The sequence below is a fragment of the Talpa europaea genome, assembly GCF_964194135.1.
Source record: "Talpa europaea genome assembly, chromosome: 14".
Taxonomy (NCBI): domain Eukaryota; kingdom Metazoa; phylum Chordata; class Mammalia; order Eulipotyphla; family Talpidae; genus Talpa; species Talpa europaea.
The window spans coordinates 4,668,600-4,688,563 of NC_140082.1; the positions used below are offsets into that span (position 1 = coordinate 4,668,600).

At 42.7% G+C, this 19,964-nt stretch overlaps 1 protein-coding gene across 2 annotated transcripts in view; it reads left to right on the forward strand.

Moving 5' to 3' along the window:
• Positions 1 to 10,180: 10,180 nt before the first annotated feature.
• IFT81 (intraflagellar transport 81) overlaps positions 10,181 to 19,964 on the forward strand; it is a gene marked incomplete at both ends in the record, with an annotated part of 63,541 nt that continues 53,757 nt past the window's right edge. Inside the window, 7 exons of one of the 2 annotated variants that reach the window (XM_084253076.1) lie at positions 10,181 to 10,324; positions 10,832 to 10,935; positions 11,710 to 11,890; positions 14,498 to 14,587; positions 17,098 to 17,163; positions 17,471 to 17,581; positions 18,549 to 18,633. In XM_084253076.1, coding sequence (XP_084109202.1) covers positions 10,181 to 10,324; positions 10,832 to 10,935; positions 11,710 to 11,890; positions 14,498 to 14,587; positions 17,098 to 17,163; positions 17,471 to 17,581; positions 18,549 to 18,633 — 781 coding nt within the window. Of the gene's footprint in view, positions 10,325 to 10,831; positions 10,936 to 11,709; positions 11,891 to 14,497; positions 14,588 to 17,097; positions 17,164 to 17,470; positions 17,582 to 18,548; positions 18,634 to 19,964 lie in introns of those variants that run through there. The other variant, XM_084253077.1, reaches the window with a different exon arrangement.

Genomic DNA, 19,964 nt, shown 5'->3' on the forward strand with positions numbered 1-19,964 from the left:
CCAGGGAGGCTCTTCACCATTTTAAAGGGAACAATTCCTTGGCATTTATCACATTCACAGTATTATGCAGCCATCATCTAGCTGCTGAAGACTCCATCACCCCAAAAGGAAATTCTGAATTTTCTTATCCATGAAACAGTTGCTGTGCATTCTCCTCTCCCCCGTCCCCTGGCACCCCCAATCCTGGCTCTATGGGTTTGCTTTATCTAGATGATTTCATCTGCATGGATCACACACAGGGTCTGTGTCTTCTTCATCCGTCAGCATCATGCTTTCACAGCCCTCCCTGTTGTCACATGTGTCAGCACCTTATTTCTTCCTCTGGCTGAAGAACTGTCGACTGTCTGTTCATACCACATTTGTTCAGGCATCTCTCCATTCGCCCATCATCCTGATTCCATAATCCTACCTCTAACCTTCTTATAGACCTTGATTTGACGTCATTGGCGCAGGAGGGGGAACAGGTTTTGGCAGCATGAAGGAGAAAGCCAATTTGTGCCCTGCTGCTCCTGGCCTTTCCTTGTCCCCTCCCATCAACCTTTCCCTGCTGCTTCTAAGCTTCCTGATGGCCCCAAATGCAGCTCTACTGCTGGTTACCCTTAAATACTCCCCCCTGAATTCTATAAATACACCAACACTCAGCTGGGAAAAAAAGAACTTGAAAGGCATCTGAAATGAAAATACATTTTTTCCCATCATCAGCCAAGTGTTTTCTCTCCATCTCCCTCTCTTGGATTCTGAGATAAATGCTTGGATCTCCAGCCCTTCTCCCTACCTGGGAAGGAAGAGGCTCCTCAGCAGAGCCCTTGTAGGCAGAGAAAGCCAGATGGCGTGTGAACGCAGCCTTCCCACACAGAAAATCCCTTTCCTCCCACGTCAGCAGCCAGATAGATGGTCCTTCTTGCAGACTTTACAGAGCCGGTTTTAAACCAGTTTAGTAGGTTGATAAAAATGGCTTTGGGACCCAGACCCACCATGCCTCAGTTTCCTTAAAAAAAAAAAAAGCAGAAAAAATAATATTGTTCTGACAGATTTGTCATGAAGATTCAATGAGAGGATGCGATGGAGGCAGTGTGCTAGGATGAAAATAGCCCCAACTCCAGGCCACACTTGGAACTTCTGGGAGGGAGCCAAGATGGCTTGGAAAAACATGGGCACAGGCTTGGTGAACTCCATAAGGCCATTCTGCCTGTCGTTCATGGTATCATGCAACACATAATTCAATTTCTAACTCATTCAGTCTGCCCCCTCCAGCTCTCCACTCCTCCATTTACTTCCCTGCTGGGAGCCCAGTCAGCTTGGATGACTTTCAGGGGCCTGGTGGTCCCTTTGGCACCCCAGTAATGGGAGGCCAGGTAGGGATCATAGGGTAGGTGGAGAGTGGGGTGAAGACTGGCTGCCTCTAAAGGCTCCTGGGAGGCAGCCTTCTCCCTGCGCTCTTCTGTGAACCTCTGGTGCCCATACCCTTTCTTGCTGCTGATTCCAGCCTAGAATAGGAGTGGCTGCCTTTGTGGGTTTTCTAAGCCCCGCCCACATCTATATAAATAGTCCTTTATTCAGCTGTCTCCTTTGCCCAGAGTGCGCCATCTTTATGGGGCCGGGAAGCTGACTGCTACAGAGCTTACCCACTTAGCCCATGACTGGATCTGCAAGAAGAAGTGTATTATTTAATAATCCACTGAAATCCAACTCCCAGCTGGCACTCTGCCCCTGCTGTACACATATCCTGGGTCCCTGAGTCCTTTCCCTGCAGAGCTCTGTCAGTGGCCTACCCTCTCCCCCTGCCACAGGGGTCACCCCCTGCCCCAGGTTGCCTGGCCTTTTTGGCCCGGTGGCATCAAGGCTTCAATGTCAGTCTTGTGAGAAGAGTTCTGGGCATACTTCAAGCCACTGGGCTCTCACTGTGGCCTCCCCGGGCATTTCTGCTCTCTTAGAAGCTGCCTAGACTTACCACCCCCTGGTCTTTCCCAGTCTTCTTAGCCTCTTTCTTCTCTCCTTATTCTAGAAGGAACTTCCCTTCTCCACCAACCCCCCTGGAGGACCAGCAGTACCATCTCCCTCAAAGACTTCAGAACTTTACAAAAAAGAAGAGGACAGCTTTTGATTTCAACTTGCGAAACTCAAGGCAGGGCACATTGTTTCCAGAGGAGGGGAAACAGAAGGAGCACACACATAAATGAATATTTTAATAAATTCTGAAACATATGTGACATATTTAACAGGGTTCCTGACATACAGTAAGTACTCAGTAAGCGGTGACCTGGTTTTTTGTTCTTAGCCCAGGAAGAACGCTGGGAGCTTCCTATATTTCAATCCTGCCTGATAACCAGGGAGTTACTATGAATTACATACTATTTTGACAGCTCTGCATTGCCCATTAATTTCACAAAACCCATTAAAAAAACTATTTGACAAAAATGTAGTACCAGGCATACATTTAATAAGACCTCCGGCATCTCATCCATTCAGTTGAATGTTTCACATATAATCTGTTTGGTTACCTTTTAGAAAAGCACATTCTGCCCCTGAACATACCCACAAGAGTAAACTGTCAGAGCAGACAATTTAGGATATCTGCACCATTCATTTCAGGTTTCTGTTTAAATTTAATTTCTTTTCTCTCCAGGTAACCTAGATGGCAAAGGCATTATATGACGATGAATGGGTATCAGAATAACCCACTTCTGAATGTCTTCCTGAACCTGGGTCATTTTCCCCAACTTTAAAAGAATGAGATAAGTGGGCAGCATGCAGAGTAGCCGCAGATGGGATCGCATCTTGACAACTGGCATTTGCTGAATACTCGTGCAGCATCCAGAAATATCTCCTGGTCAGAATGAAAGGTCTAAATTTAATACCAAAACCAGAAAATTGGCTTGGCTTCCCTGTACTTTGCACAGGAAAGTTCTTGTTTGGAACTTCTGACATGAGAAGGGACTGGGGATATTATGTCCATGGCATCGTCAGGTATTTGTAGACCTCACGGGTCTGCTGTGAGCTGAAGACCTAATTTGGCCCACTGTGGAAGCCTGCACCAAGGAAAGATCACATGTTGGATGGGAAGCAGGGAGAAGGTTTGCCAGGAGAGAAACTCCACACAATAGGTACAGGTTCATTTTTTCCTCTTCTCGTTTTGCTTACCAGGCCTGAAGGACACACTACCTTTTCTGACATTCGGTTTGGGACATCAGTTGTTCATGTTTACACAGCATTTCTTACCTTTGGTAATAGAATTCAGCCCTTCCTTTTGGGGAGTCACCCTCATCCCGTCTATTATTATGTCCATAAGAGTCATAGCAACTGATTCAAGAATGGACTGACACACTTCAGACCAATGAGAGATGGCCCTGAGAATTTGCTAGAAGTATTCGAAGAAAAGATTCTTTTTTTTACTGAGGTTGCTAGGTTGGAAGAATGAAAGTCTGTTGCTACTAACAGCCCATTCAGAAGAAAGTGCAATAAGAGACAGAGAGAAGGAGAGTGTCAAGAGACCATCATTGAGTTCCTAGATCAAGCCATACCTGAAGGTAGGGATAACCTTAGACTTCACAATTACATGAAGTAATGGCTCTTCTTAATTTTATCTTATACTAAAAGGAGTCTTTAAAAATACACTAGACCGGGTGATTTCTCCCCCTTTGAATAACGAGAAAGAAGGTCACGACTGTGGATGGTTCTTGCAGTAACTACATTGTGAAATAAAGGAGTTGCAGGGGGCAGTTTCTGGTTCCTTCCTCACCTCCCCTGCGCCTCTTCCCCACCCTCTTCTCCACTGGAGACCAGTGAGCATTTAACAGCACATTTCCACGGAACAGCATCTTCTTATCAGGGGACTTCAGGTGAGAAACATATTGGGAATTTTAGTGTTTTATTATCAAGGGACAAGTCAATTTCAGCTATAGTCTGTAGTCACAACCTTAAAGCTCTAGAGAATCCACAACCTTGGGTCCTGCAGTCTATTATCATAGGCACCCAAGAGGCCAAGTTAACAGACATTGAAAGGAAAACACTAATCCAAGAATGAATGCCCCTGCCCCACTGACCCACATCGCTGACCCTATTCATCTCAGCCAATGGAAGTGCTTTACCCATAAAGGAGCGATGTACACGAAGGTTCTTAGCACCAAAAGGTAGAAAAAATTCAATAAAGGTTGATTATTCTGCCATAAAATGGAGTGAAGTACCGAGTGATGCTCCAACATGTGTGAATTTTGAAAACATGCTAAGTAAAAGAAGCCAGACACAAAGAGCCTCATATATTATGGTTTATATGAAACGTACAGAAAAAAGCAAATCCATAGACAAGGAAAGCAGATTACTGGTGGCCAGGCCCTGGGAAGTGCTGGGGTTTTTTCCACAGCAAACTGGGAGATGATGGCTAAAGGGAAGGGAATTTCTTTTAGGGACAATGGAAATGTCCTGAAATGAGAGAGTGCTGATGGTTGCACAATTTGGTGAGTGCTAAGAGCGCCTAAACTGTTCACTTTAAAAGAGCATGATGTCTGCTGGTAAATTATATCTTAGTAAAGCTATTTAGAAAACAAATGCATCAGAGTAGGAATGGGAATCTTTCAGGAGAGCTGTCTCCCATCACCAGGACTTCCTGTCAGCCATTAAAAATGGCAAATGGCATGCAGCCAAGAGAGTTTACAAGGAAGATTCTTAGGGAAAGGCATCTTTACATGCATGGTTTGATTTGTGATTAGAAATGTCTTCCCAGCAGTGTCTTCACAGTTGTTGCTGAGAAGTTTCTCCTGGAACCCCATGAACCTCCAAGGTTTCAACTTAAGTGAATCAGAGCAGGGCAGCAAGACTTCCTTTGGCCTCAGATAGGCAGGGACTCAATATGGACAGTCCCTTCCACGTCTCTTTCTTTTTGCTAACTTCTCAGTATATGGAACCCAGGAAGCATGTTAACTGGCCTCCAATTCTTCTCTGTTCCAGAGCAACCACATTAAGGATAAAATCCATTCAAGTTTGAGTGCGAGTGGATTCCGTTGCTTACTGGAATATACACAGGATTGCATCTTCGTAACTGAAAATATAGTGTTTCTATGACAGCATCGACAGGCAGAGGAGGAACTAAAAACTACTAGGTATGACGGTGTTATCTTTCTATAGCCTACATCTGTAGATCCTATAGAAGGAGTCATCTAATCATTGCACTTTTTAAAAAAGAAGAAAAAACGGTAAAATGTCCTTAGGTCTTCCAATGTCAGCTACTATTCTAATCACTTTACCTGTATTAACTCACTTCATTCTCTCATCTGCCCTTTGGGGAAAGTATTTTTCTAGCCACATTTTTATTTTTATTTTTTAAGATTTATTTATTTTTATACAAGCACTGGGGTAAAGCCAAAGGCATGGGAGGGTGAAAAAATTCACCAGAGACAGAGCATGGAGCAAAACAGGCAGACAGACCAAAGACACTGCTGAGGGGAGCAGCGGGTGAAACAGGAGAGGTCTGCCGCACCATGTGGGTAGCTCCCTGGCAGGCCGGGAATCAAACCGGCACTGCAGAGGCTGCCGACAGCTTCATAGCGCTGCGCTCAACCCGCTGTGCCACCAGGGAGGCCCTAGCCACATTTTTAAAAAGAGGAAACAGAAGCCCAGAGAGAGGAGGCCATACAAGGTAGACCCAGAATTCAAGCCCAGGCATCCAAGAGCAGCTGCCCACCCAGCCCAGAGACGCCACGAATCAGTCCCTTGTGTAAATCTTTGGTTGTTTCTCCCAGTTATTTGTTCAAGATTCCAAGCGCTGCCTCCTACAGTTGCTCTTGAGTGTCTGTGAGCCGGGATGGGTCTGTCTGCTCTCCAAGTACCTTGCAGGGGCACCTTGTCTTGATAGTTCAATCATCAGAAGGCAGGCAGCCAAGAACCCGACCTGGAATGTTCTGTTCCCTCTGCCTGAAAACCTCCCCCACACTTTCCTATTTCACTAATCCTTAAATATCACTTTGTCTGATGGAACTGTCTGGAGAGTATGGCCCCCTTGAGCCACAAAATTGGGAACTTTCAGCTGGGTGCTGCATCACTGGCTGCTCTTTTAATATAGCATTTAGCATTGTTGTATTGGTGTTACTCAGTCAGATGTCTCCCCTCCTGCACCAGACTGTCAGCTCTGTGACCAGGTCGTGACCAGGTGGGTAAGTCCTGCTCTGCAGTGCCTTCCTAGCGCCAGTGTGGGCATGTGGGGAGAGCCTCATGAGGAATTTGTTGTTCTAAGTCGATGCTCAATCTGTAGTTGGTTTCTTCTAAGATGTCTAAGCAGGCAAGTCAATTTTCAGAGTGTAAGGAATTTCACTTGTTTTCCCTTTTTTTCATTGCCAGCTGACATCATCTCCATTCTAATAGGGGTGCTTTCAAAACACTAGTCACTACCTCAGGTCTCCCCCAGGCGGCTGGGACTTTGTCCTGGGGTTCCTTGTCAATCCTAGTTTGAGTCTCCCGTGATGGGTATGAAGACCTTACTTCTGCCTGCCCCACAGTGACCTTCACGAAGCCACGAGGGCTTCATTCATGTCCGCAGGTGCCTAAAAGAGGCGCTCATGGAGTCTTCAGGCCATTGATTTTTTTTTTTAGGTTCTCAACTTTTTTTTTAATTACTGGATTAAAAACAGTTTAATTCCCAGTACAGACGATGTGACACAGAAGCTGCTCTCTCTGTGCAATGTCTCCTTTTTTCCATCCTCTGCAATCGTTCCTACGCGTAACCGCATTTGCAGACACTTGGGTCAAAATCCTAAACGTGAAGCCCAAACCAAAGGCTCCCTCCTCAGGGGCGTCGTCGGCCTTTGGGTGATGAATGGATGGGCGGGCGAGCACGCGGTCTGCACAGGCGAGCCAGCGAGAGTCTGTGAAATGCAGACTGCAGGACGTTCGGCAACTTTGCAGACGCGACAGCTCCGCAGGTCTCCAGGCTGTCGGCCGAGGCGTCCAGCCCTCGAGCCCGCGGCACCCGGGCCCACCCCCGTCTCCCCTTCCCGAGGCCCACGCGCCCCCAGCCCGCGCCAGCCCGCGGCAGCCGCTCCCCACGAGCCCGGGGCGCCCGCCCCGCCCCTCGCCCCGCCCCTCGCCCCGCCCCGCCGGAAAGCGCGCCGGCCCGGCCTGCCGGAAATGACGTACGCCACGGCCTAGCAACCGTTACCAAGGAGCTCATCTCTAGCAACCCACTGGCGCCCCAAAGCTTTTTGGGGGGGTGGGGAAAGAAAAGTGGTTTCGTGAGGACAATTGGAGGTAACCTCGCCAACCCGCGGTCGGAAATGCCCCCGAACCCCGAGATAGAACTCCCGCCCCCTCCTCTTTACAGTGCAGCGAGTCGCGGGGTCCCCGCAGGGAAGCCCCACGTCGGGGATCGGGCCCCGGGGCGGCCTCGCTGCCCTCCAGGCTGCTTCCCAGCGGGAGGGGCCGCACGGCTCCTCGAATTTGGGGTCGAGGAACCCGTCGAATTTGGGGTCCCCTGTCGCGGCCCCCCCAGCCCCGGCGGCGGGCGCCCTGCTGTGGGGGGCCGTCGGAGGCGGAGGGCCCGCGGGGGCCGGCCCGGGCGGGCGGCGGGTTCCTGCGCCGAGTCGAGCCCCGGACGCGCCCGTCCTGGTTTAACGCCGCCCGCCGGGGCCTCGGTCCCGAAGTGGGGGAGCGGGTGGCCCAGCCGGCGACCGGCCCCCCGAGGCCTGAGTAATTGCTTTTGCTAATTTTAGAGCGCAGAGCCCGCCGGGCACAGACACCCACCTGTTCTGCACCTCGCTGTCCTTAGCGGGTGACCCCTGAAAGCCGGTGGGCGGCTAGGGGGAGACCCACCTTGTTTCTTTTCCCCTCCTGGTGACATTTGCCACGTTTGTACAGTTACTCAATTTTGTTCTTGAAGGAGAAGGAATGTGATTCTAATGATTTCTAAATCATTAAATATATATGCGCGTGAAGGTCATGACGTGGACTTTTACGTAAACTACTTTTAACAAGGGAAAACTTGCCTCTGTGATGTGGATTTTTGATTGAGGTTTTTCTTTTATAGCTTAAAGGGAACCTCAGATTTATAAATTCCATTGGTTACTCGGGGCTTTTTTTTTTTTTTTTAAGCCAAAATATGCAACTACTAGTAATTTTATCATAATTGTGGAAAAATTTTATCTTTACATTTTGATGTTAGACTTAATATCCAGCACCACCCACTCAACCTGAGAGACCTATTATTTCAGAGCGGCCCCCACTAATATCTTAGATAAAATGGCATCTACCCCTTTCATGGCTAAAAGCAATTAGGGAACACTGAAGTAATTTTTTCTTTAATTTTTTAGCATTGCATTTGGAATTTTAAAAATTCATTTAAATATCTACTAATTTGAAAAATGGTCTGCCCGCAAAATTTCTATCATTTATTCCCCTAAACAAGTGATAAATGAATGCAGGAAACAATGAGAAAGAACTTGGATAAAGCTGTTTTAGCTTTGACCTATGATGGAGTGCTCTGGTGGTTGCTGTGGTGTGGTAACAAATAGCATACAGTATTCTAAACACATGTTACCTCTATAAAAAAATTAAATAATGACGCTTAGGATTTGCACTTTTGGAAAGGGGGGAATGGAGAATAGTCCTTCTAGGAGGAAAAAACAGTATTAACAGATGTCAGAGGGAAGTCAGAGGTGTCAAAACTCTTTGGGGAGCAGTGACTATTTCTGTTGGCTGAAGGTGGAAAGAGTGCAAGGCTGAATGGAGCTAGACCTAGAGAGTCTAGAAACCCAAGAAGTCTGGGCTTTATTTTATAGGCTAAGAGAAGGCTACAGATGATTTGGAATGGGAGAGGTGGGACTGAAAACATGAGGCTCTTATCATATTGAATGCAAAGGAAATAAAGGCCTGAGTTTCTCAGGGGCTGGAGAAGCCTCTGCCTACAAGACCAAGTTGATAACACAAATGGGTGAGAAATGCTTGGTGGAGGAAAACCAAACAGAACCAAAGAGCTTGTGCCCCAGTTAAAGAGTACAGCCTCTATACAGCTTTGGTTGGTGGCCCTGCGTAATCATGGGCCCAGACTTACCAGATCTGAGTTTCAAGAGAAATCAGAAATCTGGAATTGCACGGGCTGCTATTAAAAAAAGAAGAAAAGAATTGGTCGAGGGTGAGTAGAATGTGCATCTATGGAAGTGCAAAAGTGTAACCCCCAAAGTTAAAATAAAAAAAAAACAGGCCTCTCTCGTGGCGCAGGCGGTTGAGAACTGCACTGTGAAGCTGTTGGTCAGCCTCTGCAGCGCGGGTTTATCCCTGCTGGCCACAGAGTTACCCGCATGGTGCAGCAGACCTCTCCTGTCTCGCCTGCTGCTCCCTTCAGCAGTGTATTTCAGTCAGTCTGCTTGCTCTGTTCCCCGCTCTGTCTCTGGTGAATCCTCTCACCCTCCCGCACATCTGGCCCGTACCCCAGTTCTTGTATAAATAAGTAAATCTTTTAAATAAATAAATAAATAAATAAATTTAAACTTAAAAAATATTTGAAAGTGAATAAGTGAATAAATGAATAAAGTGAATAAATATTTTAATATTTATGAATAAATGAATAAGTGAATAAATATTTTATATCAAGAAGGTAGGAAAGGATCAGACTAACGGTGAACTCACAGCAAGATAATATTAATAGTAAAGGAAGAGCAGAAATAGAAAACAAAAAGATAAAAGGATCAGTGAAAGCCAAGGTTTATTCTACAATGAAAACCTCCAAAAACAGAAATAGAAATAAAAAAACTTGAATAAATGAATAGCAATGAAACAAAAAAAAGCAAGCAGAAATTAGAAGCCTCTCTGCAGTCTAACAAGTTTTTAGCCCTGAGTAGAATTTAAAGCTGAATGGGAGAGATGTTAGGATTTATTATTTATTATAATAGGTTGGGTTTATTATGCATTTGTCTGTGGTAACTCAGTGTTATTTCAGATGATTGTTACCACACCAGATGCTGTGCGAAAACATTCAGCATCAAATGTTAATACAACATACTGCAGCTTTCATCATATAGTCTTCACAGTCCGATTTCTTTCAATAAAATAACTCTTTCATGGCACTTTCTATGTCATGTAGAATTATACTTTTCACGCCTATTTCCTATGAACTTGATGCTGATTTCCCCCCAAAACTTGTCAATACTGAGGCCTTTTTTCTCTATTTTTATTCTCATTTAAGTTGTAAGACCTAATTATGAGCGATCAGATCAAATTCATTGTGGACAGTCTCAATAAGGAGCCTTTTAGGAAGAACTATAACTTAATCACCTTTGATTCCCTGGAGCCAATGCAACTCTTACAAGTTCTCAATGATGTTCTTGCTGAGATTGACCCAAAGGTAAGAGTTTCTTCTTTCTTCCTCTATGATGAAAAGGGTGGCAGCAAAGTCAGTTTGTGGTCTGAGTCTCAGGGAAATTATGAACCTCTCCAGGCCTTATTTTTGGTGTCTATATAGAAATAGTAAATTATCTTTAAGCGTTCTTTACCAGCTCGAAATTAAATTATCTACTTGTACCTTATTTGGAAACGGTTTCTCTACTTTCAGACATAAATAGATTTGGTGCTGGAATGAAAATGCTTTTACAAAAGGCTTTATTGTACTGCAAGTCAGCTCACGCCTCATATACACTGGTCTTTTCCATTGGAGATTTTTTTAAGCTTGACATTTTCGATATGAATCCTGACCTGACTTGTACGTACCCTCACATGGAATCTGGGGCCTCTATACTTAATCTGTCTTATGAAGAGACCTTTTATGCTCTGTTAGTACAATTTTGTCAGTGAGTTTAAATATTGTTCATTGTTAAATATACAACAATAACATATTTTTCAATTCCTTTGTTAGCAAGTTGTTGATATCAGAGAGGAGATGCCAGAGCAGACAGCCAAACGGATGTTGAGCCTTCTTGGTATCCTTAAATACAAACCACCAGGAAATGCCACAGACATGTAAGAATCTTACCGCTTGTTGCTTTCTTAAAACTGTGCTTTAATAGCCAAACCTTGATGGCACCATTAGTCTTCCTAGGCCAGACTTAGTCTCTCTAGTCCTCAGACACTGAATCTCAAGATAATCTTGAACTTTTAATTTCATGCACAACTTTTAATTTCTGAAGCAAGTCAATTCTTCCTCCTAATCAAAAAAAGACAGATAAACCCAGTTCACTTTCTCATTTATCTGCTATCCTTGATAAAAAACAATGAAGTGTTAAGGCTGACTATACTGGTTAAAGGTTCAGCACAACCTCCCCACTTACCCGAGTGACATGTTAACAGCATGATTTTAATTTTTTTTAATGTTTATGCATACAAGAACTGGGGTAGAGGCCAGAGGTGTGGGGCTAAGATTCACCAGAGACAGAGTGGGGAACAAAAACAGGCAGATTGACTGAAATACACTGCTGAGGAGAGCAGCGGGAGAGTCAGGAGAGGTCTGCTGCGCCATGTGGGATGCTCCCTGGCTGGGGATCAAACTTGTGCTGCAGTGCCTGTGGATAGCTTCATAAGGTTGCGTCTTAACCCTCTGCACCACCAGGGAAGCCCACAGCATAATTTTATGCTTAATGTATATATGGACTTTAGAATAGCTTTGCTTTTATCTTTTTAAAATTGTAATGGAAAGCAGGCAGGAAATGATAAATCATATTTTGAGCAAATGCTATTGCTTTTCTAAGTTAACTTACAAGCTTCTGTATGTGTGTATGTGTTTATTTTCTTTTATAGGAGTACCTTTCGTCAGGGCCTGGTGATTGGAAGTAAACCTGTAATTTACCCAGTTCTCCACTGGCTTCTTCAGAGGACTAATGAACTGAAGAAAAGAGCATACTTAGCTCGTTTTTTAATAAAACTTGAGGTACCAAGTGAGTTTCTTCAGGATGAAATCGTGGCTGATACCAACAAACAGGTATCCAACACATAAATGGTATCTGTAATGGATTTCAAGGTGCACATGTTCAAATACATGTTAATCTCTTTTTTCCTTTATTTGCTGTTTCTGTAGTTTCAGATGGCACCAAAAGCTAACTGTCATCAGCTAATGTTCAAGCATAATCATGTATTAAAATAGTGATTTTTGCACATAAATATCATTACTGATAGGGTAAATGAATAGAAAATTCCTGAAATTAGGATTTTAGAATAATGTATTCCTTAAGAATTGTGGGTAAGTAGGATCCTGGGTTCGGAATTGCTCATCAGTTAGGTGACTATACAGTTTGTCATCCAAATCTGAGAGAAAGGAGCTATCATAATAATTACACCAGGACAAAAGGGATAAATTAACACTAGTCCTGGCAAATTGGAAATGGGATCCTCCCACGTGGGTTGTGTGTGGGCAGAGAAGCTGGTGTTGAGATCTCAAAGGCTTTCCCAGTCAGAGAGAAGACAGAAAAGGAGCCTGGAATTTAAAATTTCAGTGCACATTCCCTACCAGAGTGTCGTGATAATGGGTTCTGGCATTAACTACTGAGGATTCTGACTAGTTGGCTCCTGGTCCTGGGATTTCAAAGCACATTGCTGATCAAAGACTATGGAAAGAAAGGATTCAGGTTTAAAATTTCAAAGGACTTTGATTTTAAGAAAAGTGCCTCTGTTTAGCACTTTGTTCTTTTACTCCAGAGTGTGTACACAGACTGATTTGTGCTACTTGTGAGTAGTTTGTCGACTTGTCACTCCTAATAGATTGTGAGATCTGTGGAGACAGGTTTCACATCTTGGCTATCTATGCTTTCCTCCAGGGTTTGGCGTGGGCTCCAAATTTTTTTTATCCAAATATTTTCATATTGGGCCTCCCCTGGTGGCGCAGCGGTTGAGCACTGGGCTGTGAAGCTGCCCGCAGCCTTTGCAGTACCAGTTCGATCCCCAGCCTCTGGTGAGGGTCCCATATGGCACAGCAGACCTCTCCTATCTCGCCCGCTGCTCCCCTCAGCAGTGTATTTTGTCGGTCTGCCTGTTCTGTTCCCCGCTCTGTCTCTGGTGAATTCTCTCACCCTCCCACGCTTCTGACTATACCCAGTGCTTGTATAAATAAATAATCTTTAAAAAAAAATTTCATCCAAAGTACTGTTATTTGTGGTAACCATGGTCGTCACTGAAAATAGAGTGAATATTGATCTCTTAAGATGTTTCTAGGATTGAAAGTTTTGCGCAAATAATGTCAAATGTTATGGGAGAAGAACAGTGGAATGAGACCACCTCTCCTTGCCCTTGAGGGTTTCATATAATGTAGGAAATAGAGTGTAAATGTGAAATAGTCTCTCCTACTCTGCCCCACCAATAAATTTGATAAAAACTAATTCCTCTGCAGGAAGTTTATGCATAGTTTTTACTAAACATACTCTACTAATTAGTGGAAGAATTAGTGACAATAATAGAGGTATGTTTGTTCTTGAAACATGTTTGAGATGTACATATAAAATGATTTACACATTTAGCCAGTCATTAGCAGAAACCCCAGTAAAATATACACATTGTCTTTTTGAATGAAGAGTTTTAGAATGATTAATTTACAGATTTTTAGATATGATCAGGCAAGAAAATAGTAATTTCCTGCCATTGCCCATGAAAAACTACTTTTTAAAATTTTTAGGTAATAGTTGGATTTTTTTTTTTCATTCACTGAACTATTTTTTATTCAACACCCAAATTGGCTATGTACACTGCTAGGCTCCAGAGATAGTCAAGTGTATACAAGCAATATGATTTTTTTTTTTTTAAGATTTATTTATTTATTTATACAAGCACTGGGTACAGTCAGAAGCGCGGGAGGGTGAGAGAATTCACCAGAGCCAGAGCAGGGAGCAGAGGAGGCAGAAGAACAGAAGTACACTGCTGAGGGGAGCAGCGGGCAGCAGGAGAGGTCTGCGCGCCATACGGGACCCTCCTCCAGTGGCCAGGGAGCAGCCGGGGATCGAACTGGTGCCTCAGAGGCTGCGGGCAGCTTCGCAACCCAGCGCTCAACCGCTGCGCCACCGGGGAGGCCCAGCAATATGATTTTTGTCCTTATGGCTCTTACTATGCTAGAGACAGACCAGTAACTAGGCAATTGTAATTTTACATGATACATACCCTGATATCATGATACTCTGATAATAGGATAGATACAGGACTGGAGTGGGCTTCTCTGAATATAAATGGTATCTATGCTGAGACCTGAAGGATGAATGAGCATTACCCAAGTTAAGGTAGAGAAGGTCATAGAGTGTTATCGGCGGGATGGAGGTGTATAAACTAAAGGCAAAAGCTTGGTGTCTTCCTAGGCCTGAAAGAAGATTCAACATAGCCAAGGTATACAGTGTGAGGTAGGAAAGTAATCAGTGAGGAAGCTAGAGAAGTAGTCAGTGACCAGATTATAAACACCAGTGTTTTTGTGTCTCACATAAATGTTTCAGGATGTATTTTTGTGCTGTTCTGCAATGATGTAAGTAGTTGCTGTAAGTTAACAGATAACTTAATTCAGAAAAGCCTACTAGATTTGGTCATTAGTTTGTAACTTTCTAACTTGTCCTTTTAGTATGAAGAGTTGATGGAAGCCTTTAAAACTTTGCATAAAGAATGTGAGCAGCTCAAGACATCTGGATTTTCTACAGCAGAAATAAGAAGGGTAAAGAAAAGAAACTATAATCATATTTTTTGGATTTTAATGGTAGAGCTAGCATTTTTGTTTTTAATTCATTATGAGTCAAGACTACATATACTCTTTTTTATCTTTCTATTTATTAAAAATATTTAATAACTAAATAATTTTATTATTTAGTTATTTTAATAACTAAATAATATTCAATAGTGTGGAAGTTGTTTTGTTCTCATTTTTTTTTTTTTTTGGTTATAGATAATGCAATGATTATCTTCTACATAAGTTTTTTTTACACCTGTGATTGTTTTCTTAAAATAAATTTCTAAAAATGGAATTGCTTATTAAAGCATTTGGAAATTTTTAGGAATTTGATGCATCCTACTTAATATTCTCCAAAAAAAAGCATTTTTACATTCACACCAGGCATTTAGGTTCTTTCTACAAACTCTTACTAGTTCTCAATTTCATGGATTTTGAATTTTTAGCATTCCTGAATTATCATTGCCAGTTTTATCTTCTCATTCAGTCGGGGAACGTTGGAAGTTGCTTCCTTAGAGAAGTCTTCCCTGATTCCCTAGATAGATTAGTTCCCGCAGTTCTTTTTGTTTCATAACACTTACTATACATACAATATTCTAATAGCTGTCTTCCCAAGTTTAATTCATATGAGGTCAAGGATTATATCTATATATCTTGTTCACTCTATACTATAGCATAGTGCTCTGAACATGGTAAGTTTTCACCAAGAGTTTGTTGAAGGCATTAAGAATGAAAGATGAACTCATATCTAGTGGGAGAAAAATGATAAAGTTATCTAGTGTCTATAATTTTAATTTCATTAATTATTACCAAAGTATTTTTTAACATAGTCTTCAAAGTATTATTAAGCAAGACATAGAAAATAATTCACTCAATCCCATGTACTCGAAATACCTACTGTTGACATTTTAGTGAATATATTTAAATCTCTTTCTTGGTATTGTACTATAAATAAATGTTGTAATCTGCTTCTTTCAAGTAATGTCATATCATGATTTTTTTCTCATGTCGTTAAACATTTGTAATGACTTGTTGTATTGTGTTGTCGTTTATTTAATAATTCTAGACATTGGGTAATTTCCAAATTTTAGATAGAGTTAGCATCTGTGAGAATTCTTGTGGAGAGGTATGTGACCTTTCATGAATATTTTTTTAGGACAAATTCCCAGAGAAGGCATTACAGAATGATTGGGCCAGAAGGCATACACACTAATTTTGAGACTTGGTATTGTTCTTCAGTACAATGCCATCAGTAATGAGTGCGAGTGCCTGTCTTCCCAAATATTGTTCACTACTGAGTATCCTGTTAGTATCGCTGTGATCATCAGGCTATTAGTTTTTTAGGTTTCGGAAGGATTTTTGTTTGTTCGCTTTTTTCCTTAGAAAATATTATGGGGGCCTCCCTGGTGGCGCAGCGTTTGAGCGCTGGGTTGTGAAGCTGCCTGCAGCCTCTACAGCGCCAGTTCGATCCCCGGCTGCTCCCCGGCCACCGGAGGAGGGTCCCACATGGCGCGCAGACCTCTCCTGCTGCCCGCTGCTCCCCTCAGCAGTGTACTTCGGTCCTTCTGCCTGCTCTGCTCCCTGCTCTGGCTCTGGTGAATTCTCTCACCCTCCCGTGCTTCCAGCTGTACCCAGTGCTTGTATAAATAAATAAATAAATAAATAAATCTTTAAAAAAAAAAAAAAAAAGAAAATATTATGGAGGGCCTCCCCAGTGGCGCAGCGGTTGAGCGCTGGGTTGTGAAGCTGCCCGCAGCCTCTGCAGCACCGGTTTGATCCCCAGACAACGGGCGAGGGTTCCACATGGCGCGCAGACCTCTCCTTCCGCCCGCTGCTCCCCTCAGCAGTGTACTTCGTCAGTCTGCCTGTTCTGTCCTCAGCTCTGGCTCTGGTGAATTCTCTCGCCCTCCCACGCTCTGACTGTACCCACTGCTTGTATAAATAAATAAATAAATCTTTAAAAAAAATTATGGAACTAATTAAAAGAAAGGTCACTTTGAAGTTGAAGTCTTTGTTTTGGGGAAAGGAATTGGCTAATTGACCAAACCAGGAACAAATTTATGATTGAAAACAGCATAGCCTTAAAAATGATTATGATGGAAAATTGGCAGAATATATAATTTGGCATTTACCACAGCAGATAGGATGTCAGCAGTTCCGTTTGTGTTTTTAGACACACTTTCCATTATAGAAGATTTTTGAAAAATCACATACCCATATTTGGAATCAAAACACAAATGTGCTGGTTAGCAGTTTTACCTTGCTAGGTTATAACCAGTTTTATAGCCTGCTTTTCTAGATGAACACCAAGCTGCCAAATAATTACCCCATGTAAAAAAACCCCAGTTGCGGGTGGGGAGCAAATAGAAATGCCCTTCATCCCGAGAGATCTTTGTTGCAAGAGATGAAAATGGTAGATGCAGAATCACATAAAAACTGTGTCTGTATTCTATGGAAAAATGCTTGTTCTTATAATATCTTCTGGACTACTTTTTTAGGATATCGGTGCAATGGAGGAAGAAAAGGATCAACTCATTAAGAGAGTAGAACGTTTGAAGAAAAGGGTAAGGCAAGAAATAGCGCTGTAAGACTTTGGCTCCAAGTCCCGAGGACTTGCAAAGATTTAGGAATGCAAATAAAGATTAAGGAAAGCATGGGTGTATATCTGAGGACAGGCTCAAATAACGTCCACAGAAAGGAAATCTCCCTAGGCAGTGGCCCAAAACTTTACTGGAGTCTAGAGCCTACTGTCATCTCCAGGGAGTACTGTTTACCAAAAGGAAATGATAAGTGGATGTCTGCGTCACATGACATGGCTAATGTCTTTCTTAAGTCTGACAGTAACATGTACTACTTATCCTCTTACTGTAGGTGGAGACAGTTCAGAATCATCAACGGATGCTTAAAATAGCAAGGCAACTTCGCGTTGAAAAGGAGAGAGAAGAATTTCTTGCACAACAGAAACAGGAACAAAAGAATCAGGTATCCACATGAAAGTTTATTTTCTCATGAATAGTTCCTTCTGAAAATTCCAGTGTGAGGAAAGAAGTGTAGAATTGTGTAAGCTCATGTTTCTCTTTGTTGACACGATGGAATACTTGAGTATTTTGCGGTGTCAGCAGCAACATTACCACCTTTTATGTTCTGCACTCCATATGTGTAAACACACTGTCTTTTGGCTCATGCTTAATTCATGTTGTTCCAGCATTACAGAACATTCATCATAATGTTAAGTTGTAAGATTGTTGATGAAACACTAGAATCTCCCAACAGTGTCCTGAAACTCCGGGGCTATGAGAATATCCTTTCTAGCCCCCTGATGACAGTATCCTGTACATTTTACTCTGAGGCAAGTAAACATGAAAAGGCTCAGCATCACCCATGGGCCACATCTTTAGACTTTGCCTTAAAGAAAAAATAACTTAACTAGCTAGAAGGAATTACTTCTATTTTATTAAAAGTCTATCTTCAAACTGAGTAGATGTCTACAGTAAAAATATATTTCATATCTGCTCCATTTGCTGCTAAAATGGGCAGTTGAGGTGTTTGGCTCCTTGGAGCTTGACTTGCATCACGTAGTTTGATTGCAGCAGGAAGCTGCCTGGAGTGATTCCTTAATATCAGCTCCCGATTCAGGGACATCGTTTGTTAGAATGTTAGTGTTCTTTAGAATTAAGAAAACCTGAGGCATATATTTCTTTAGCAAGTATTTTTCCTTGGCCACCAGATTCAACAAATAACTAAAGAGAAATTTTCTCAAATTTTCATGTCATTGACATGAAAAGGTATTGAGAGAACTAGTTAAATTTTGGGTTTGACACAGTAGTTTTCTCAGTTCTTCTAGTTCCTTTAATGTCACAAAAATATGTCAGACCTATATTTTTCATTGCTTATCTAGGGGTGGGTTTCAATAAACAAAACAAGTAATGGGTCTAATTGTATTTTAAAGCTGTTTCATGCAGTGCAGAGACTGCAGCGAGTTCAAAATCAGCTGAAAAGCATGCGCCATGCAGCCGCAGATGCAAAGCCTGAAAGTAAGTGGAGCTTATAGTATCATGTCGGTGATCAGGCAATACAAGTTCAAGTCAGCTGTCTTCCTTGAAATAACTGACCAATGGGAATTAATTTATGTTGAATTAATTATTAATTACATTGACTTAATTATTTCTTAGTTATATACATTTTCCTACTAATGAGTAAAGGATGACATCCTTAAATTTTCACCTGGGGCTTTTAAATTCCCATTTAGTGTTTTGTCAGAGGGTAAAGGTAATGAAAACCACCATGACGGGAGACTTTGGATGTGTGTGTATAAAGTATTTAGGATGGATGTTATGAAAAAGATGTGTGGGGGAAAAAAAAAGATGTGTGGAGAAAATGTGAACCATTATTTTAGAACCAGGACTAGAGAGGAAGAGAATAAAGTGCTGGACTTTTAAAACTGAGTGGGTTTTTGTTTTTTCTTTTTTTTCATATTTTAGGTTGTGCTAATGACATGGGTATCCCTGGTTCTTTTGTCATGTTAACTTTAATTTTTAAATATTTATCCATACAAGAACTGGGGTACAGGCCAGAGGTGTGGGGGTGGGGTAGTGTGAGAGGATTCAGCAGAGACAGAGTGGGGAGCAGAACAGGCAGACTGACTGAAATACACTGCTGAGGGGAGCAGCAGGAGAGTCAGGAGAGGTCTGCTTCGCCATGTGGGTCAGCTCCCTGGCTAAGGATTGAACTTGTTCGCAGTGGCTGCCAATAGCTTCATAATGCTGCGACTTAACACCTTGTGCCACCAGGGAGGCCCTGTCATATTAACTTTTATATAGAAATTACTCAAATATCCCAGATTGCACAACCAAACCCACCCTGATGTGGACTCAGACAGCTCCCTGGATGTGTTGGCAAACAGCTAAGTTAAGGTGAAGAGAGAGGTGAAGACATGGAAGACAGTCCATGGCGAGGCACAGTGACCTAAAAGAGCAGAAATAGAGTGGCCCGAGCAAATGCTAGATGAAGAAGTAGAGATAGAAGGTCAGCTTCTTCTGACTTACGAGTTTGTAAAGGAGGCACAAATGGGAGTGTATGAATGAAGGAGAAAGTGCTCTGTGCCTCGATTGAGAGGAGATAGTGGTGTTTGCGTGTTGATATGCTGGAGGAAGGAGTCAGTCAGACAAGTGGAGAGTGGAAGATTCAGTAAGGTGAGAATAGCATCCTTCCCTGTGTGCATTGCCTGAAATGTTCTACCTCAGTTACGTTGGTGCACTCATTCTTGACATGTCTGACCCTGACTCAACCAAACTCCAGGGTAGTCACCAAGTCTTCACTGTTCTTTCTGTGTCCAGGCCACAGCACGCTAGATTACATGAAGCAG